Raw genomic sequence first — 22,759 nt, forward strand, 5'->3', positions numbered from 1 at the left:
AGTGAGCAAATGTACTTACTCGACAGTCTGGTCCAAGAAACATTGCTGTAAAATCCTCAGGATTATAGTTCAGTGGAATACAGTAGAATATTACACTTCCATCGGAATGGCTGACAGGATGTCTGGAGGAGAGGTGGCCTACACAGTGCTGGAGGTGCTGATCGCTGTTGCCTGCTGTCTGGGCAATGTGCTAGTGATCTCGGCAGTGTGGTTGAGCAGCTCTCTACGGCAGCCCACCTTCTGCTTTATGGTTTCTCTGGCTGTGGCAGACTTCCTTGTGGGTTCTGTGGCTGTGCCAGCAGCTATACTGGTAGATGGAAGAGTGCAGATTTCATTCAATGTCTGTCTCTTCATAAGCTGTGTGGAAATTTTGTTGACATTGGCCTCTGTACTGTTTCTACTAGCCATCTGTGTGGACCGATATCTACGAGTCTTCATCCCTCTCAGGTGAGCTGTCTTCTGACCTAAATATTGTAAAACGTCTGTAATTATTGGGACAGTGAAGCATTTTTTCTTCTTTTGTTTGAAATCAAAAAATAACTACGAGATCAAAGTGCAGACTGTCAGCATTCATTTGAGGGTATTTTCATGAACAGTCTAGAAATTACATCCCTTTTGTACAAAGTCCCCCATTTTAGGGAACCAAAAGTATTGGGACAAATTCACTTATATGTGTAATAAAGTAGTACAAATTTGTTGGATGCATTAGCTGTTTTGGTTGTGGTTGTGTTTCAGATTATTTTGTGCCCAATAGAAATGAATGGTAGATAATGTATTGTGTCATTTTCGAGTTACTTTTATTGTAAATAAGAATAGAATATGTTTCTAAGTACTTTTACATTAATGTGGACACTACCATGATTACAATAATTCTGAATAAATTGTGAATAATGTTGAGTGAGAAAGTTACAGACGTACAAATATCATACACCCAGGGTATTCTAACCTCTCACACAGTTGCAATTTTAGCAGGTAAATCTTGGTGGGGGAAAACATTTATAAAAGTGGGATGCATGCCAGCAAAGCCACTCCACAACACTAAACAACAAATGAATTGCACGTTAACAGTGACAAACTGTGCCCACAAACTGTTAGGGCCTACATAAAGCTGTCCCAACAGCAGTCCCAATATTTTACCATTGCTTCACCTGGCTATCAGCGGAGCCTTGTCTGTCAGTGAAACAGTTCATTCGGCCTCATTTTGCATTCTTTAAAAAAAACATAGCTGATATGGCTGACAAATGTGGTTTCTAATGACTATTGAGATGTGCAGACTATGGCATAAGAGGACAACAAGCGGATAAACTGCAATCCATAATTTCGATTAATAATTTCGATTCTCGCTCATCATTATTCACAATTCATTCAGGATTATCTGTGATCATGGTTGCATTCACATTAACATAGAACTGTTTAGAAACACATTCTATTCTTAAATACAATGAAAGTGACTCCAAAATGACACAATACATTGTAAGGGAATTTTTATGTTTGTGCCTTTCTGATAACTCATTTCTGTGTTCTATTCATGTACTGTTCTGTGTTCATGCAAGTGACTGATTTCACGAATCCTTATCAGTATCTGCAATTTGGCAGTTCGCCCAGACCTTGTTTTGAGAACAAATTAAAGATATCTCAGTTTCAAGGTCTCAGCTTAGAGAGAAGAAGCCTCGTGAGATATTGGTCTGTCACATGTTAGGAACCAGTATTGGTCGGTCACATGAATGAAACAAAACGGTAATGATTAATTAATTATGCTAAATCATGCAAATATAACTTGTCTGTGTATAGCCGTATATAAGACACTTGCTGGGACTGCCCCAGTAGAGCTCCTGATTGACATGTGTACTATGGTGCATTGAGTTGGTTGAAACCTCTCCAGCGCACTGACAAATAAAGGATGATTCATTTAAGATTGACTTTGAGTGTCCTTGTGTCAAAAATTCCACGACAACAGCATTTACCATTCATTTCTATTGGGCACAAAATAATCTGAAATACAAAACAGAACAAACAGCAAATGCATCCAACAAATGTGTAAAGTCACAAGCTTGATGCAGTCACTGCGTTCTATGAATATGGATGAAAATACTTAAAAATTAAAGCTGATAATCTGCACTTTAACCACATAGTCATTGCTTGATTTTAAATCCAAACTTTTGGAGTATAGAGCCGAAATAAGAAAATAATATTTACTGTCCCAATAATTACGGAGGGCACTACATTTATCACCGAGCACATTTTCTCAAAGGATGTCCCCTTTATAATTATTATTATGACTGTGTCACTAAATAGGTGGGTGCGTGCATACAAAGGAAAGCATCAAGGTTGTCATGTCAGATGAACAGATTCTCTGCTTCAACAGGTACAAGAGGACAGTAACAGAGAGGAGATCTTGGGTGGTGGTAGCAATATGTTGGTTTGTTGCCTTCATGTTGAGCTTCCCACCCATGTTTGGGTGGTACAACCATGACACCTTGTCTCACTCAGGGAACTCAACCACCATCATTTGCCGTTTCCTGGCTGTGATTCCCATGTCATACATCGTATACTTCAATTTCTTCCTCTGCACCCTCACACCGTTGCTTATCATGACTGTCCTGTACTGCTACATATTCTGTATGATCCGGAAGAACCTGAAGGGGAGGACGGGTAGCGGTGCCCAGTCCCACATCTACTTCAGGAAGGAGAGGAGCCTGGCCCGATCCCTGACTCTGGTTCTGGTACTCTTCGCCTTTTGCTGGCTCCCTCTACACTTCATGAACTGTGTTGCCTACTTTGGTAACCCATCAGACATACCCCAACAGGCCTTCTATGTGGGCATCCTCCTCTCCCATGGCAATTCAGCTGTCAACCCGATCGTGTATGCCTTCAAGATCCGCAAGATCCAGGAAGCATACCTGAGGATATGGAGGAAGTTTGTGTACCGAGGTGACAACCAGACCACTGAGAAGAACACCAGCAGTAATCCTAGGGTAGCCAGGAATGACTGATGCAGGGGAGTTCATCATTGAGTGAGTGAGGGACAGTTAGTGGCATGTATAGAGTGTGGTAAGAAGTTATAGTTCCAGGGTTTTATTCTCAGATACTTTGAAAAGGGTCATTGTAGGGATGCAAAGCAATTTAGAATGTGGTATATATCTCAAATGTGTCTTTATGCATTGTGTTATCAGTATAATATACGCATGTGTAGATCAGGTAGAGCTAATGTCAAAGTATTTTACTTTAGCATTGCTCAACGGAGTTGTCATATCACAGCAAATTGCATTTGTTGCGAATGAAACTGATGGTGAAAATAGAAAGCGTAGTGGGTGTTTAATTTCATTGATACATTTCCTTTGTCTAAATGCCACTTCCTCAATCCAAAAGTTTGTCGTTTTTATAATTGTTACCTTCTGTATGTATACAGTTCTTTCCCAGAATTGGAAATAAGATCTCAATGAAGAGGCACTTCCCTAATGACTTTTTTATGATCATGGTTATTTTCAACACAACCATACGCAACGTTCTAACACAACTTTTCCCACAAGATTATGTTTCACGTATTTTATGGCGGTAATGTCTTTATACCATCAGGTGACACAGAAAGTATACAAATAGGTCTCCATCAAATTCTTTCTTTATCAAAATATATATTTTCTGAGATGAGGAAATCCTCTCTGAAGTTAAGTTTTTATTTCAAAATGGTTTGTAAAATACATACTATTACATTTGTTGTAATATACAATTGTTGAAGCTAATGATTACATTGTGTCTATTGATTCATGTATATTAACTGGCAGTACATCTACAGTTCCCCTGGTCTTGTCTAAGTGCACTAGATGGCAGTACGCAGTGGGATATGTATTACATTATTGCAATATGACATATTGCAATAGATGAACGCATTGTGTTCCTACCAGAGTGATACAATGGCTGGCTTCACTCTATCACATGTCCACTGACCTTTGTAACCATCGTGTATTTTTCCATTAGAGCTACATACTTTCAGTTTTGTTCACATATTGTAAACTAGGTCATGCTTTAGTGTTCAAGTCATTGTGATACTAGTAGCATCGCTGCGGAAGATGTAGTTTCGTCCATGGTTGTGGTATGTCTATGCAAAACATTATAATCCACATGACATTATATACAAGAGAAAGATAATTTACGTACAAGCTAAAGAGTAGAAGCCCTAAAAATAGGAGTAATCTGAGGTCTTGAATTGAATTCCTTCAAAATTCAGAGTAAAAGATAGAGGCAGTTTCATAGCTTTATTTAACCTTTATTCGTTCATAAAACCTTGAATAATGTTGACTTGTAACAGTACTACAAGACTGAAAAAACTTATTCAGGGCTTGATTTAGGTCTCGAGAACCAACCCTTATAGTTTAGATTATGTCAAACTCATGCATTCTCTATTAAGGTAATTTCATATTCTTTACTTCCTGCTCTGAGTCGTGAACCTATGAGCAGAGGTGTAAAGTAACTCATTACAACTACTCTCGTTACTGTAATTTAGTATCTTTTCTGAGTACTTTTTGTTGTTGTTGTATTTTCATTAAAGTAACAGTACTTCTACTTGAGTAATATATTCCAGTACTCTTTCCACCCCTGGTGTGTGAGGGAAAATATATTTTGTGAGTGGGAGTAAGTGAGTGGGCGAGGGAAAGAGTGTGAATGGGTGAGTGAGTGAATATCAGCCGGTCCCATGGATAAGTAAGATGTAACAGATGGGTGAATGATGGATTGAAAGGGTGAAAGAATGAGACATGTTTATTTCTGGAATATGAAGTATATTGAAGTCTGCCAACTTTATTCTTTATGCACTTTATTTTGCATTGCTTAAAGTAACAGTACTCCTACTTGAGTAAGATATTTCAATTGTCTTTTCACCCCTGCCTACGGGAACCTTCAGGTCGAATGTCTCTGGAGTCCTGCTGCTCCTTGGCCACTAGGTGACGCTAGCAAACTATAATAAACACACCATTGCTCCCTCTGTTGCTTTACCACAGTAAGATTGCATCCGATGCACAGAGGAATTCAACAAGCAGTTTTCTGTAGAGTTTCTCGTCGCTGCAGACGGTCATTGTGCCTCTCAAGGAAGGCAATAGACTGTATAGTTATCACCTGAATAGGATTCTATCCCTTCAAAAACTATACAACCTACTACCTCACCTCGCCAGAACACACTCACCCTAAAGACTGACGGATGAGAGGGGAATGTCATTCAAACACACACAGCGAGAGGCGACAACAACACACTCACCCTAAAGCACACTTTCACTCAAACACAATAGGGCCATATCACAATAGGCCCCAATCGTTGTAAACCAAATAAAGAATTGGGTGGTCTAACAGAGGAAATGTTGCACATCCTCATGTTATCCTGGAACATTCAGTGAATGGATGTGATATGCTAATTGTTAACTTCCCCACAGAACACAGACAGGCTGCAGGCAGGTGTCCAGGCTGGGGAGATGGATGGGACAGCCAGGGGAAAATGGTCTGGCTTCAGGGGTATTGACGATTGGTCTGTCTCCTTAGGAAAGACAGTAGATTGTATAGTTATGTCAGAGGGAGGAAATATACCCCGCAACTATTCAATCTACTACCTCAGTCTCAAGGACAGGTGCTCAATTTATCATCAACCCGGAGAGGAGGTCAGGACTTCTACTGGGAATCTGGGAGAGAAAGAGAAAGAGAAAGAGAGAAGGAGAGAAGGAGAGAGAGAGAGTGCATTTGTATGTTTAGTGGTTGATCATTACTGTACATAATAAACACATACACACACCTTTGCACATTTGCATTCAAACAAATGGTCACACATAGAGACACACACATTCAGACACACCACAGGACAGTAGATTTAACCAACTTGAATAATCAGTCATAAACATAAACTTGGCACAGGTCCAGATTATTCAAATGACATCCCCCACTACGGACTGAAGAGTTAGTCTGGTAACAGTTTTATAGGGAATTACCTCCAAGGAGCAATTTCCTCTTTGGTTTTGGCTCTGATGTTTAAACCTGGGCCTGGTTCAACTGCTTTGCTTTGTGTGAGCTGTGGAGCTGAACCCGAGGATTCATCAGTTCATATTAAGGCAACGACAGGTGTGTGTCTGTGTCACTGTGACAGTTATAGAGAAAAGCAGGCATGTGATCTGATCGCTACGGAATCGCTAAAGGTAGCTTAGGTCAAAAGATGAACGAAATAATAACAAAAGAATGCAGTCGCTACGGAAAGTGTGTTAATTTGTGCGAGTCTAAAGCGTAACTCACTGGCATTCAGAGAAGTTGGCATGTAATAAAGGAGAGCTGTGCCAGGAATTAGTGCCCATTTTCTTTAGAAACTTGGCTCTTTCCAGCCCTACAACCTTACGGTAGCTTGCTGTTTAACAGGCAGAAGTAAAAAGCTGAATTCTAACCCCCAGTTGCCTCCTCCTAGCGTGTACAGAGCTGTGTGGATAGCCTGAACAGAGCTGTGTGGATAGCCTGAACAGAGCTGTGTGGGTAGCCTGAACAGAGCTGTGTGGATAGCCTGAACAGAGCTGTGTGGATAGCCTGAACAGAGCTGTGTGGATAGCCTGAACAGAGCTGTGTGGATAGCGTGTACAGAGCTGTGTGGATAGCCTGAACAGAGCTGTGTGGATAGCCTGAACAGAGCTGTGTATATAGCCTGAACAGAGCTGTGTGGATAGCGTGAACAGAGCTGTGTGGATAGCCTGAACAGAGCTGTGTGGATAGCCTGAACAGAGCTGTGTGGATAGCCTGAACAGAGCTGTGTGGATAGCCTGCCAACTATGCAAAGGAAGGAAGGGAACAGGATGAAAACAAAATAGTAGCGCTTTGGCCATTTTACGGAGTTGCTTGGCACTCTTAAGTGACAACATCTGTGGGGCAGAAACCTGTGAAACTCTCACACCGCTTCTTTCAATTCATTGGATTGGATCTCAGCTGGGTCTGACTGATTTACTTGTAAAAGGTGACACTATTATGCCCATCTGAGTGGATAAGCTCAATGACATTTACCACTTTGCAGCGTCCATCATTTCGAAGAGATGAAGGGGAATGAAAACTGATCAAATTCCATTGTTTTTATGCTGACATGGTATTTGATAGTGAGCTATAAAGATGTTTCTATCATTTCTACCATAACAAGAGAGTCTCAAATGTCCCCCTAAAACTATGTGGTTGTTTTTCTCAGTGTGGAAGCCATTTCCAGCTCTTTGAAAAAGAGCTCAGTGTTAGCTGTGCCAACTAGAGTTAGAAGTACCAGCTGGGCAGAGCAGCCCGCGCCCCCCAGGGCCATGCTTTGGCTGGGTGGGTTGGGCCAGCTCAGGCAGTGTTACGGTAGATGATGGTCAAACCATGAAGAGGCCCCGCCGCTTTGCATTAATTAGCATGTGAACCATTGCCTCTGAAAGGCATCAGGGCAGTTCATTAACATTCTGAATTCCTATTTGGCCTAATTAAGGCAGACAGTGATTGAAATGTTTTGGCAGGCTGCGAGGCAGTGTGTAGGAGTGCCAGGGACTGCTATGTGGGGGAGAATGAGAAGGCAGTGGGGCAGGGATGGAGTGGTCTTAATTGAGATGTTGAATTAATTATACGGCAAATAAGAGCCTCTTCTGACTGGTCAGTTTACATAGACGAGACAGACCGAGGGGGACTGATTTCTATTGACAAAAATAAGTGATTAAAGGCTTAGGGCTGAATCCTAACTTGTGAATCCTAACTTGTGAATCCTAACTTGTGAATCCTAACTTGTGAATCCTAACTTGTGAATCCTAACTTGTGAATCCTAACTTGTGAATCCTAACTTGATACATGAATGTGTTATGAAGTTTATCTTAGTTTGAGGTATTTCGATCTTCAAGTTAGAGAAAAATAATTCAATTTCCAGGCTGTGAGTATACAATTATTTAGATGTCTTAATAAGGTCAAATAAGAAATGCGTTTTGAAATACGTTTTCAGTTGGATTTTGTTGGAGTAACTCCACATTTCTTCGTTGATGATTTTCTGGTTGTTTATGAATAATTAACAACACAGCCCGCAGACCGGAAGTTTAACAAAGGAAATAAGATAGTGGTCAATTTCAAAATGGTAAAATATCTTACGAAAACAAGCGTAGCACATTGGTAACACTTGATCAAAGATAAGTTTGCAGTAATCACTTGTATAGTTTTGGTAGCAAGTTTAGTAGGAAGAAGCTACACAACCTTTTGCATACCATTTTTCTATGTGAAACCCACCCTTCTGTTTGAAGTGCTGGTAGGCAGGAACTACCCACTGAACAGTGCTTCATGAGGATGATGGGCCTCATAGTTCTGGGAGAGGTTGTTGTCAAGCCTGAAGACTGGATACATGACAACAGATGATGGGATTGACGGTGAGAATCCATAATATGATATATTTGGTGTTTTACCTGTATGACCGTATGTCCTAATTATATAAATACAGATCTGCAGGCTTGGTAGATGTCAATATCATACAAGACAGTCAGTCATATTTGTGCACATAATATATAACCTACACGAAAACAGGCACATTTAAACTTGGAGAAGAGATAATACTTACAAACATTAAAAAGTTTAAGTCAGCAAAAAGCTGGATCCTTATAATCAACTGTTCAAATCCCAGGCTTCTCACTCACTGACTTCATTGGACAAAAGAAAATGGCTGCCGTGGTAAGTAAGAGAGAGGAGCTGTCTTCCTGTCATCTCTCCTGTACACTTTTTCTGACAAAGACATCATCAGAAAATGCTGTTTCTGTGTTTCACCTTATAGAAAGATGCCCGGACAGAGTAAAACAACCGTCGCAATAACAAACTTGGTTCTAATGTTCCATACTGTGGATTAGCTGGATTACGAATCACTCGCGATTAGTATTTTGCCACGAGCACAATACGAAAAATATCTAACATGAGTTGGCGATGGTCCACGGGGATCGGTAAAACACTGGGCACGACCGAGAGGGAAAAGACTGGGGTAGAATCTTGTACGCTTCTCCCTTCAATATCCTGTGCCAAGAAATGGGCATTGTCTGTGTGCCAGGCTGAATCTCAATGAACCAAAAAGCAGTTGATGTAGTGGAGGGAGAATGGCGATGCTCGCCACTGACAGGGGAGGGGGAGGGGAATATTGGCACTGAAGCATTGGGAGTCTGCCATGTAAAAAAACAAAGATGTGCATGTAACAATACCATAACTACTATGGCATCGAACCAGACTTACACCATCGCAACATCAGCTAGATCCTGTGCTCAAGTTTTCAATTCTGAGAAATGTCCAGAGAGAGGGGTAGAGCTAATGCAGTAATAGACTGATCCTGTGTGTGTGCTCCATCCGTTAAGACTATTTGTAACACATCCTGTTTATTGTCCCTCTCTCTCTCCATTTGCCAGGAATTTACAATGATCTTCTGCCTAATTAATGTAAACAGTTTTTTCCGCTTTACAATTAGAAACACTTTGTTCGCCTGCCACTTCAGTATGGTAATGATTGAAAAGGAAGTGGCTATTATCACGTTGAGTTCGCCCGTTTGCAAGCATCTGCCTCTGTTAATGTTTTGAGCCCATTTTGTTTAGAACAATACGTTATTTAGTGTCTGTTTCAATACATATCCAATCAATTGTGAACAATGTTTTCAAGCATGAAATCAATGGTGAAAAAAGCATGTCACTCATTTAGTATTCACATATATTTAACATGGATTTAGAAGAGATCAGTTGATCAATTCAACAGTAGACAAACAGTGTATGACAGAGTTGATCTGACAATACTGCTTTCAAAATATGTTTTGCTTTAAATCAGTCAGCATTATTAAGCCAGTGTACTGTTTGGGTCAATCAGCATTTACTTCCAATCTTAAGTATGCATGTACATAACCAACCTCAGCAACAGCAACAAACATTCCACCATATTGTTCTGTACAGTACTATGGACGTGGTGTGCCTCTCCATTCCCATAGCCAAGTAGTCAACGTTCAGTGTCTTCCTCGTGTTCATGTTCCAACTCTCCAGCCTACCCTTTCTGCCAGACTCAGGCTCCACATCTTTTCTTCTCACTTCAATTCTCTATTGAGCCTAGTACAGGTGAGTTGTAAAATCCTCCAGCATAGATACACTATATATCCTATTGAGCCTAGTACAGGTGAGTTGTAAAATCCTCCACCATAGATACACTATATATCATATTAAGCCTAGTACAGGTGAGTTGTAAAATCCTCCACCATAGATACACTATATATCATATTGAGCCTAGTATAGGAGAGTTGTAAAATCCTCCACCATAGATACACTATATATCATATTGAGCCTAGTATAGGAGAGTTGTAAAATCCTCCAGCATAGATATACTATATATCATATTCAGCCGAGTATAGGAGAGTTGTAAAATCCTCCAGCATAGATACACTATATATCATATTGAGCCTAGTACAGGTGAGTTGTAAAATCCTCCAGCATCGATACACTATATATCCTATTCAGCCGAGTTTTGGAGAGTTGTAAAATCCTCCAGCATAGATACACTATATATCATATTCAGCCTAGTATAGGAGAGTTGTAAAATCCTCCACCATAGATACACTATATATCATATTCAGCCGAGTATAGGAGAGTTGTAAAATCCTCCAGCATAGATACACTATATATCATATTGAGCCTAGTATGGTACCTAAACACTATATGTCTAGACTAAAGAAAGTACACTTTTGTATAGTACAGTAGCCTACTTCTGTTCCCTATATTGACAACGACAGAAATTATTCATCATGTAAATCGGCTCGATCCTAGGATAATGTCCTGGTTGCAAAAATAGCGGGCCCCAAACAGGAAGTATATCTGGCGTTGACCTTGTTTGACTCCATCCTGTGGTCTCTGGAGGCCTCCGCGTAGCGTGGCATAGCAATCCCTATTTGTTGTAGCACTAATAACATGCAGCAACTAACTGCACTAAATCATGAACAGACCTAGATGATTGATTAACATTTAATGGATACATCTTTCACTTTGTTCAATATTCATCCCCATATATTTGTTTAAAAGAAAACAAATAATTTAATTTCATACAGGCCTTATGAATATTGATACCAAATTTGACAATTACGGTCTTATACTGAATTCAAGTTTATAAGCTGTTAGGGCTAAAAGGCTCCATAACAGCTTCTACCCCCAAGCTATAAGACTGCTGAACAATTAATCAACTGGCCACCAGACTATTTACATTGACCCCCCCCTCCCCCCCCCATTTGTTTTGTACACTGCTGCTACTCGCTGTTTATTATCTATACATGGTCACTTCACCCCTACCTACATGTACAAATTACCTCTAACCTGTAACCCTGAACACTGACTCTGTACCAGTGCCCCCTGTATATAGCCTCGTTATTGTTATGTTATTGTGTTATTGTGTAGCAGTTGGATACATCAGAGTTAAACATTACTTTCAATATTGTTATTTTTTTTTACTTCTCATTGGCCTTCAAGTACTTTCAAATTGGATTGTTTGAGTATGCTTATAGTTCCTGATGAAGGCAATGAGACTTTGTTCCTGATAACCAGTGGGTCACTGTAACCGGGGGGGAGGAGACACAAATAACAGGGGATATGAATGGCCTGGCTTCCAAAAGAACACATCATCAAGTAACATGACAAGTTCATCTGAGGAGAACGCAACGAACAAGGGGAGGAGGAGCTGGTTTTCGGTCTCTTCCCCACCTTCCCTGCCCCCACCACTTTTTTATATTTCTCTCTTACTGTAGATTTGGCTTTCTGTATGACTTGCTCTCTCTCTTTCTCACACACACACAAACATGCACATACACACCATCACACACAAACACACACATACACACCATCACACACAAACACACACATACACACCATCACACACAAACACACACATACACACCATCACACACAAACACACACATACACACCATCACACAGAAACACACTCGCACACTAAGCAAATAATAGAGTGTAGGTAATATTCTAAAACTGGAGAAAAGAGTGTAGGCCTTGGCTACATGAGCAATTTATTAATGCTGTGCATTGTAGTAAGTGTACGTGTACTGACAAAATGTCGACTTGACGTCCCTTTGTTGAAAGTAGAGCCTCTGTTAATAATCACGAACCACTTCAGCATCAATCCAGACCTTTTCTTCTTCTTCTATTAACGTGATCGTTTCTGCACGATCTTAATTGCCGCATGCCAACAATAAATAACAATAACAACAATAACATCCAAAATTCTGAACTACCCTAGAGAAGTTAAAGCTACATTGTGAGCGCAGAAATGCTGAAATTGAGACCCTAAAATCATACTATACTCTACGAACCCCTTCATGCATAGACAATTACTTGCATCAGAATGATCTGGTTCATACTGGTTTGTGGACAGGTCTGTAGGTACCAGCAGTAACTAACAGACCGTTAGTTACCAAAGAAGTAGTCCCCCCAATTCCTTATCAGCTCATTTAACGTTGTAATTTTTAACACATTTGGTAGAGAGAGATTTTGTGTTACACAGCCACCAGGGCTTTCTAAATAGTTATATTTTTTAGATGTGACTGTATTATGACTTGAACTGTCATAATAGTTCATGCAAAAACCTTAAGATCAGGGTCTCAATTTTTTTATATTTCAAATCATCCAAAACATCAGCACATCATAACTGTTTGTGTGTGCAGACATACAGTAAATATGTTACAGACACATTGTAAGTGACTTTGAATTTCTGAATATAATCAAAATAACAAAACTGTCCATATTCATATTGTGGCCGCTAATACTAGAGCCAACCTGTTGACTTTATTATGTTCACTATAGAGCTGCTCTATTTTTGTGAGAGTCATCTTCTTTTGATCATACCAATTGTATAGTGTTTGTATGGTGTTGTATAGTATACCAATTGTATAGTGTTGTATAGTATACCAATTGTATAGTGTTTGTATAGTATTGTATAGTATACCAATTGTATAGTGTTTGTATAGTATTGTATAGTATACCAATTGTATAGTGTTTGTATAGTATTGTATAGTATACCAATTGTATAGTGTTTGTATAGTATTGTATAGTATACCAATTGTATAGTGTTGTATAGTATACCAATTGTATAGTGTTTGTATAGTATTGTATAGTATACCAATTGTATAGTGTTGTATAGTATACCAATTGTATAGTGTTTGTATAGTGTTTCCTCCACAACAGACAATGCAGGAGACTGGATGCTGATTTTTCACTATGTTTTAAACCTTATGGAATTGAATTCTGCGAGAAAGTTAAACCGCACTGTAAATATGCAAAAGTCCTTTTATCTCAAAGCACTTCCCTTTTAAACCTTTGAGAGGCGGCGCTGGTGCAGTTTGTTTCTTTTTAGGGCTGTAGGATTTATGGCATAGTAGTGTGATTAGGATTTCTTTGCCTCATAGCGATGCATTAAATGTTATTGTTCACTAAAAGCCTGAAAGGCCAGAGCCAGCCATGAGACCACTAAGAGGCATGTGTCTTATCCTCGGGTGACTGTTCTACCTAAAACGTCCTACACAAACAAAGCTGTCCATCACATTCAATATAAAAGAATGCATCTCGTCCTGAGCGGCTGCCTCATGCGCTAAACGTTTGACCCTGAAGTGAATAGCTATCACTGTAGCAAGCTTCACTGGGTTAACAAAGTGCATAATATGCTCGTCGTCTAATTCTCTTTACCTCTTTATACAAAAATCTGCTTAATTTATACCGTTCAGTAATGGCAGAGACTAGGCGGCGGGGGCGAGGCAGACACGTGTACAGGAGGAAGATGATGGTGGAAAAGAGGAAAAGATAAAAGATAGGAGTAAAGAAGAGGTAAATGGAAAAAATAGAGTCGCAGGGCGCTGGCTAAGAAGCAGTATTAAACATGGAAATACCTGGAGGTAGATTTTGTAAAGGACAGAGCAGGGATCTCGGCAGACATGACCCGAGGGGAACAGGCCATGTTGGTGGAGAAAAAAGGGTGAGAAGAAAAGAGAGGAGAGCGCGTTTCCACATCCCTCTCTTCCCCCTGCAGAATGAGGGAAAGGCTGAGCGGCGTGCTGGCGAGCAACCCCACTGAGCAGTCCATGCCATGCCCTCCTCTCTCCCTGCCCTCCTCTCTCCCTGCCCTCCTCTCTCCCTGCCCTTCTCTCTCCCCGCCCTTCTCTCTCCCCGCCCTCTTCTCTCACTGCCTGTCTGCCCTCCTAAATTGAGCTCTTGAACTTTGAAATCCTCTCTAAAATAGTGGCTGTAAGGAACAATGAAACAAAGTCACCCCACAAGGCCCTTAAACCCAGAGACTGACAGTCTATCATCATCAACACACCTCACAGTAACACACTGAGGCAGAGGGAGCAGGAAAAAAACACGAACGCGGAGATAGGTATCAGAATGAAATACTCACATCGGTTCTTGCACCCCTAAAAGCTTTGCCAGACTTATTATATCAAAACAAGTCAATGCTGGAGATCTCCGCTGCATTTGGGGAGAAGAAGAGGAGGAGTTAAAGACTGCAGAGCGTGCAGTGAAGCCTTTTGTCAGCAGTTGGCATCAGTCCCAGGTAGTACATGCCTCACAATTCCCATTTTCGGTAGTCATTACAGACGTCTGTAGCTGTTCTGCACCTGCCTGTGTCTTTGTTTTGAATTGAAGCAACACTGAGGGTGAGGAAAACTTCTGGGAACAGACGGCAGTAGTAAAATAAATACAATGACAGAGTTCCATGGGAATCCATGCCAAGGAAAATTTAAGTCACCAAAATAATCCAGTGTCACTGTGCCAAAAAGTGTCTCCCCCCCTTCCTCCTCTGTATGTCCACCAGAGAGAGACACATACAGTATGTCAAATAAACAAGTGCTGCAGGCAAGAACTGTCATCATGTTCTTCTTTTCTCAGGCATTATCCCGGGCAGCTCTCTCTATGACGTCATCATGCTCTACTTTTCTCAGGCATTATCCCGGGCTGCTCTCTGTGATGTCATCATGCTCTACTTTTCTCAGGCATGATCCCGGGCATCTCTCTCTGTGACGTCATCAAGCTCTTCTTTTCTCAGGCATTATCCCGGGCTGCTCTCTGTGATGTCATCATGCTCTTCTTTTCGCAGGCTTTATCCTGGGCCGCTCTCTCTTTGACATCATCTGCTCTTTTGTTATTTTCTCATTTATTTCTGTCCTTCAATGTATCTCAATCTTCATACACATTCCTCCCAATGTGTTTTCTTGTATAGATTCCCCTTTTAATAAACCCTAACAATTATCTGGAAAGAAATAAGGTTGCCAAAACTTCAGGAGCGAGCGCAGAGAGGAACTGGAGAATACTCCCTTTACAAATCTTTCTCTGTGTCTCTCTCTTCCTGCTCACCAGCAGTGAGCTTGTAAAAGTTTCAGCTGCAATGGCCTGGGCCAGCCTCCGTTGGCAGCGGTTCAAAGGAGTACTGCCTGCTTCTAAGTCTCTGTTAGGCAGCTCGGGCTGGCTCCCTGCTCTCTCTCTCTCACTCCACCCTCAATTGGGAAAGCTTCAGGGGCAGTGGCCACACTCAGGCATCCCTCTTATGGCATTGCCAGTTCAGGCAGTGCACAGTAACCAGCCATCTTTTTCAGTTTTATTAGGGCAAGGGTCAAAATCTCTCCAAGTCTCTGACGATCACATACTGAACAGTAACAATAGGACTGTGTGCTCTGGTCTCTCATGTGTATGTATGCCCAGCAGAGAGTGAGAGAGAAAATGCAGGCTGTTCTCTAATGTAGCGCTACTTCCTGGATCCCTTGTCCTCCATTTCAGATGTGTGCCAGGCAAGGCAGGCAGACAGGAAGGCAAGGCAGGCAGGAAGGCAAGGCAGGTAGGAAGGCAAGGCAGGCAGGAAGGCAAGGCAGGTAGGAAGGCAAGGCAAAGCAGGCAGACAGGAAGTCGAGGCAGGTAGGAAGGCAAGGCAGGTAGGAAGGCAAGGCAAGGCAGGCAGACAGGAAGGCAAGGCAGGTAGGAAGGCAAGGCAGGCAGAAAGGCAAGGCAGGTAGGAAGGCAAGGCAGGCAGACAGCAAGTCGAGGCAGGTAGGAAGGCAAGGCAGGCAGGCAGTAAGGCAAGGCAGGTAGGAAGGCAAGGCAGGCAGACAGGAAGTCGAGGCAGGTAGGAAGGCAAGGCAGGCAGGCAGTAAGGCAAGGCAGGTAGGAAGGCAAGGCAGGCAGGAAGGCAAGGCAGGTAGGAAGGCAAGGCAAGGCAGGCAGACAGGAAGTCGAGACAGGTAGGAAGGCAAGGCAGGCAGGTAGGAAGGCAAGGCAGGCAGGCAGTAAGGCAAGGCAGGTAGGAAGGCAAGGCAGGTAGGAAGGCAAGGCAAGTCAGGCAGATAGGAAGTCGAGGCAGGTAGGAAGGCAAGGCAGGTAGGAAGGAAGGCAAAGCAGGCAGGCAGTAAGGCAAGGCAGGTAGGAAGGCAAGGCAGGTAGGAAGGCAAGGCAAGGCAGGTAGGAAGGCAAGGCAAGGCAGGCAGACAGGAAGTCGAGGCAGGTAGGAAGGCAAGGCAAGGCAGGCAGACAGGAAGTCGAGGCAGGTAGGAAGGCAAGGCAGGCAGGCAGTAAGGCAAGGCAGGTAGGAAGGCAAGGCAGGCAGGAAGGCAAGGCAGGTAGGAAGGCAAGGCAAGGCAGGCAGACAGGAAGTCGAGGCAGGTAGGAAGGCAAGGCAGGCAGGCAGTAAGGCAAGGCAGGTAGGAAGGCAAGGCAGGCAGGCAGGAAGGCAAGGCAGGTAGGAAGGCAAGGCAGGCAGACAGGAAGTCGAGGCAGGTAGGAAGGCAAGGCAGGCAGGTAGGAAGGCAAGGCAGGCAGACAGGAAGGCAAGGCAGGTAGGAAGGCAAGGCAGGCAGGCAGGCAGGCAAGCTGACAAGTAGGCAAGATGACAAGCAGGCAATCAGACAAGCAGGCAAGGCATTTAAGGCAGGTAGGGCAGAGCAGGCAGACAGGCAGGCAGGACAGGCTCTCGTGAGGTTCATGGCTGTTTGCTCCAGAGTTCACAGCAGGTTCTGAATGCCTCACCCGAATTACTGTATACAACTCTGGACTTGGCTAGTCCTGGGAGCCTCTGTCTGTCACGCCCTGACCATAGTTTGCTTTGTATGTTTTGTTTGGTCAGGGTGTGATCTGAGTGGGCATTCTATGTTGTATGTCTAGTTTGTCTGTTTCTGTGTTTGGTCTGATATGGTTCTCAATCAGAGGCAGGTGTTAGTCATTGTCTCTGATTGGGAACCATATTTAGGTAGCCTGTTTTGTCATTGTGGGTTGTGGGTGATTGTCTATGTTAGTTGATGTTGCATGTCTGCACTCGGTTTCATTAGCGTCACGGTCGTTTGTTATTTTGTTTAGTTTGTATAGTTTGTTTAAGTGTTCTTCGTTTAATAAATAGAATAATGGATTCACATCACGGTGCGTTTTGGTCCTCCTCTCTTTCTCCCAAAGAAGATTGTGACACTGTCAAATATGTTCTTTCCTTTCATGTGAAGGATTTGAGTTATGATACTTCTGTTGATTTGAATATAATTAATAGATTATATTTGTCAATACAATATTTTTAGAAATGTGTACAGCAATGTAAATGTTATTTTCAAAGGTTGAATAAAAATACAATAAAAAATCTCCACTTGATATAGAGAATCTTTCATTGGTATAAAATGGGTAGTATAACTTGATGGTTTATGATCAGAAAACAGTAACCCAATCACCCACCAACTACTGCTCTCCTGTTCCACCGAGACACTCAGGTGCTATGACGGCCTGACCATTACAGTCTGTTTGCACAACTGTGCCTCTCCCACAGCCAGAGTCAGAGCAGGACACTGTCCTCAAGGCAAGATGTCACCCCAGGGCAGGGAAAGGCTGTGTTGTATCATGGTTAAATTGAGAGTGACTGACTGATCTACAGATAATAATAAGTAGTTATTTATGATGCAAGGTGATTTGTAGATCGGTCAGTCTTGACTCGCCTTTAAAGCCGGCTGCAATGTGGAACACGCCGTAAGTCTCTCTGTGCCAGGCCCAGTACGGCCTGTTCTTCATTTCAGGAAGGTGTTTCCTCCACTACCCTTAAAAGATCTGATCGGACTGGATTTGTTAAAGCAACATGGAAGAAACTGGGTGGTGAAGCTATTGCTTAAACCTACCAAGTTGTCTCAGATTTATAAAAGGGGAGTAAAGGAGGACATAGGAGATTGAACTTCTTGGAATGAAATGTAGCCTGGTGGCTCTGCAAACAGCCTCAACCCTAGCCCAGTTATCAGGAAACACGTTGACCCTTAACACAGCTAGCTGTCTGGCAAATGGAAGGTCAGATGTATTTCACATCTCTATGTAGGCTAGTGTTGTTACAAGAGGAAGGGGCAGCAGTAACATACTGTACCCTGTTTGTGTACAGTTGAAGGAGTGTGCTGGGGAAGAGAGAGATATGTCAACCCAGGGATTAAAACAAATGTGTCTGGATACGTAAAATCAGTCAAATCTAAAATGTCATCTATTCACCTACTGTCACTGAACAGAACTTTGTAAGTCTACAACAATTCATGGCAACTCTGAAAACTTCTTGTGATCCAATCAAAACCCATGTGTGCTGTGACTACTAAATGTATAGCTGTTTTTTGCATACAATGTACTTTGCAAATTGGTCCTAATCATTTGATAATCCCTTGCAAACCACACTGTTTTCTAATCATAGGTGGTCCATATGCCTTAATGATGCTAAATGACTGCACACGTGAATATACAGTACAGTGCTGTGTGTGTGTGTGTGTGTGTGTGTGTGTGTGTGTGTGTGTGTGTGTGTGTGTGTGTGTGTGTGTGTGTGTGTGTGTGTGTGTGTGTGTGTGTGTGTGTGTGTGTGTGTGTGTGTGTGTGTGTGTGTGTGTGTGTGTGTGTGTAGAAGTTGATGTGGAATCTATGAACTTAATGGTCTCTGTAGCCCCAGAACACACACTCTCCACTGGGACCCTCCATTAGCTGCTGGTTTACCCACGCACGCACACACACGCACAGACACACAACCCTTGCTGGTGGTGAAATCCTCCTCTGGCATACGTTAGGGTTGCCCTCCCTCTTCGGGGAATCCTGGCTTTCCTCTCTCTTTTACTTGTACCAAGTATTTTTCAGACAAGGGTTTAGCAGTTTAAGGCAAAAGCAAAGTGTAACATTATCCAGTTTTTCTTATTTGGATATTTTTAGTGTGTGGATTGGAAATACTTGAGAGGCTGATGAGAAATGTAAAAAGGCCCTTGATTTTTTTCTTTATTAGATTTCACACAGCACTGGATCGGCATCGGCCTGCTCTAGTAAACTTTTCCTAATGTCACCATTTGACTGTTGTGTCTTGTCTTTTTGCTGTGTTGAGTTTCCATGGTAACACCTGAGGGAGAACACTGGGGTTCCAACGAAGACAGATGCGAGGCCACTGTTACGGAGAACTATCGAAATGTGATTCTCAGGAAAATGTGACGTCCTGGAGTTAAGTCTAACCGTTTTGTATCGTATCTACAATTAGATGTCTCGACTGATAAACACGTGGTTGTTTATTTCAAACAAATAAAACAATTCTGAAAAGGGGGGGGGACCAAATCCACGCTACCGGATATTTCACTCAACAATCAAGAATACGGTTACTAGCAGTGGAGGCTGCTGATAATGGCTGGAAAGGAGCTAATGGAATGGCATCAAACACATGAACACCATGTATTTGATGTATTTGATACCATTCCACTAATTCCGCTCCAGTCATTACCTCGAGTGAGTCCAAGGGCTTCCGAGTGGCGCAGCGGTCTAAGGCACTACATCTCAGTGCTAGAGGCTTTACTTGTTCGATTCCAGGCTGTATTACAACTAGCCGTGATAGGGCAGCCCACAATTGGCCCAGCATTGTCTTGGTTAGGGTTTGGCCAGGGTAGGCCGTCCTTGTAAATAAGAATTTGTTTTTAACTGACTTATGAAGTTAAATGAAAATAAAAAAATAAAACATAAAATGAGCCTGTCCTCGCCAACTAAGGTGCCACCAACCTCCTGTAGTTTCTACATTTCTTTCCCTCTCATTGGTTGTGCTTTGCGGAGCACTCTGTCTGTAAATAGAGTTCAGAGAGAAGGGCTTATCAGGTGATAGCAACCACACCTCTCCTCATAAACAGGATCATGTTGGCCGGGATCTCTCTCTTGGACTCACACAGCCATGGCCTCAACTGGCTGAGTATACTGCTCTACAAAGGTATACTGGCCTATACCCTATATACAGATCAATTTTTTTTCACCAAATTCATAGTTACCGTGCTTTGCCTTTGTAGGGCAGTATATAATAACTATGTTTTATGCTTGTCACGTTCCTGACCTTATTTCCTTTGCTTAGTCTTGTTTAGTTGGTCAGGACGTGAGCTGGGTGGGCATTCTATGTTATGTGTTTCTATGTTGGGTTGTCTATTAGCCTGATATGGTTCTCAATCAGGGGCAGGTGTTTTACGTTTCCTCTGATTGAGAACCATATTAAGGTAGGCTGTTCTCACTGTTTGTTTGTGGGTGATTGTTCCTGTGTCAGTGTTTGTGCCACACGGGACTGTGACGGTTAGTTCGTTTGTTATTTTGTATAGTGTCTTGTTTTCGTGTATATTAAATCATGGAAACTTACCACGCTGCACATTGGTCCTCCGATCCTTCTTGCCTCTCCTCGTCCGAGGAGGAAGAGCTAGACTGCCGTTACAATGCTAGTATACACTACCGTTCAAAAGTTTGGGATCACTTATAAATGTCCTTGTTTTTAAAAGAAAAGCACATTTTTGGTCCATTAAAATAACATCAAATTGATCAGAAATACAGTGCAGACATTGTTAATGTTGTAAAGAACTATTGGAGCTGGAAACGGCTGATTTTTTATGGAATGTCTTCATAGGCGTACAGAGGCCCATTATCAGCAGCCATCACTCCTGTGTTCCAATGTCACACTGTGTTTGCTAATCCAAGTTTATAATTTTAAAAGGCTAATTGATCATTAGAAAAGACTTTTGCAATTATGTTAGCACAGCTGAAAACTGTTTTTCGGATTAAAGAAGCAATAAAACTGGCCTTCTTTAGACTAGTTGAGTATCTGGAGCATCAGCATTTGTGGGTTCGATTACAGGCTCAAAATGGCCAGAAACAAATAACTTTATTCTGAAAGTCGTCAGTCTATTCTTGTTCTGAGGGGTCTCGTGGTTGATTTGGAATCCAGTGTACGAGAAACGCTCCATGCACAACGATCATAGATCAGAGATTCCTGTTGTGTATTATTATTCTATTATATTGCCCTGAGAGTCTGGTGCTGGTGGTTCTAGAACATGATGTTGTTTATAATGAATAGTAAAGAGACCTCCTGCCATTGTCCCTGACTTCAACTCTCCTCTCAACAGCAGTTCCTTCAGGCCCTGATTCATTTAGCCCACATCTTCCTGTTTCATCTTCATTGTTTGCCCTTCCTGAGATACAATATTTCTCTCTTTCTTTCTCTCTCTCTTTCTCTCTAGCTCTCTCTAGCGCTCTCTCTCCCTTTCTCTCTAGCTCTCTCTCTCTCTTTCTCTCTTTCTCTCTAGCTCTCTCTAGCGCTCTCTCTCTCTCTTTCTCTCTAGCTCTCTAGCTCTCTCTCTAGCTCTCTAGCTCTCTCTCTCTCTCTCTCTCTCTAGCTCTCTCTCTCTCTCTCTCTCTCTCTCTCTCTCTCTCTCTCTCTCTCTCTCTCTCTCTCTCTCTCTCTCTAGCTCTCTAGCTCTCTCACTCTAGCTCTCTCTCTCTCTCTCTCTCTCTCTCTCTCTCTCTCTCTCTCTCTCTCTCTCTCTCTCTCTCTCTCTCTCTCTCTCTCTCTCTCTCTCTCTCTAGCTCTCTCTCTGTGTGTGTATGACTCACCAGGCTTTACAGTGAACAGGGTTCATGTCCTCAACCCAAAGATTGTATATAAATGGACAAAGTCATGGATCATGTGACACCATTCATACCAATGTGAAAACTCAATAGCACATTTGAACCCAAGGAAGTCAGTTAAGATGGTGTCTCATGGAGACATAAAATGCGCAGTTTGAGCTACTCCAGGAAGTGACGTTTCAGGCTAGCTCATTAAATAACTCAAGTTGAAGGCCGACCTGGGTACGGCAGGCTGCCATTAGCGACTAAATTATCGATATAACGTCTTCTGTGTGTGATTTTAAAATAATTGGTTCAAGGATATACATCTGGTGTATTAGAAGCAAATAGTGGTACCATGAATGTCTTGTAATTTTATTTATTTACACAAATATTTGCATCCTGTTTCTTGAATAAAACAATGCCTGCAGTAACGTGGTTGGCCTTGAACTCCGTTGCTTCAATGAGAGGGGGCAGTCGTTCCCCCCTTCCTCAACCACACTGCCTGCTGGGTCGGCAATAACTGGCAAACTGAAATATCATAATTTCCTCTGGAGCAGTACCTGGCTTTGTGTACTTAATAACATAGTTTCCTGCCAGGTCACTGTTTGCGCAACCTTAAGAATGAGTCTCCTGTCCTGCCCTTTTATTTTGAGCAGTGTATTTTGTGTTTTCATTATGTTCTATTTTGTTGTCACAGTTGTTGATGTGTCAGAATGTTGCTTTAAATAGGTTTTCTTGGTATGTCTTGCCTACTTATCATTATGGATGCAATGTTAACCCCCATCCTGTCATGAGTAACACATTCAGCACGAATAACAACAGTAGGCCTACAATACATGTCAAATTGCTGTGAACACATACACTATCCCCCCCCATTCCCCCAG

At 42.2% G+C, this 22,759-nt stretch overlaps 1 protein-coding gene and 1 long non-coding RNA gene across 2 annotated transcripts; one reads left to right on the top strand and one right to left on the bottom strand.

The window, feature by feature from the left end:
- On the top strand, positions 1-3,459 carry LOC129851428 (adenosine receptor A1-like). Its single transcript, XM_055917949.1, has 2 exons — positions 1-447; positions 2,366-3,459. The coding sequence occupies exons 1-2, from the start codon at positions 107-109 to the stop codon at positions 2,991-2,993; spliced, it is 969 nt and encodes a 322-aa protein (XP_055773924.1). The 5' UTR covers positions 1-106; the 3' UTR covers positions 2,994-3,459.
- Positions 3,460-4,243: 784 nt separating this feature from the next.
- LOC129851429 (uncharacterized) lies at positions 4,244-11,182 on the bottom strand. The gene is made up of 2 exons (XR_008758970.1): positions 8,564-11,182; positions 4,244-5,663 (listed from the first exon to the last, which is right to left on the bottom strand). It is a non-coding gene; the product is annotated as an uncharacterized LOC129851429 (long non-coding RNA).
- Between the last annotated feature and the right edge of the window lie 11,577 nt (positions 11,183-22,759).

Source organism: Salvelinus fontinalis, chromosome 3 (assembly GCF_029448725.1).
Source record: "Salvelinus fontinalis isolate EN_2023a chromosome 3, ASM2944872v1, whole genome shotgun sequence".
NCBI classification, from domain to species: domain Eukaryota; kingdom Metazoa; phylum Chordata; class Actinopteri; order Salmoniformes; family Salmonidae; genus Salvelinus; species Salvelinus fontinalis.

Excerpts from the sequence above, each read along its gene's own strand:
- LOC129851428 (XM_055917949.1), top strand. The coding sequence starts at position 107 with ATGGCTGACAGGATGTCTGGAGGAGAGGTGGCCTACACAGTGCTGGAG. Across the intron at positions 448-2,365 it reads CGAGTCTTCATCCCTCTCAG|GTACAAGAGGACAGTAACAG; the intron begins GTGAGCTGTCTT and ends CTGCTTCAACAG.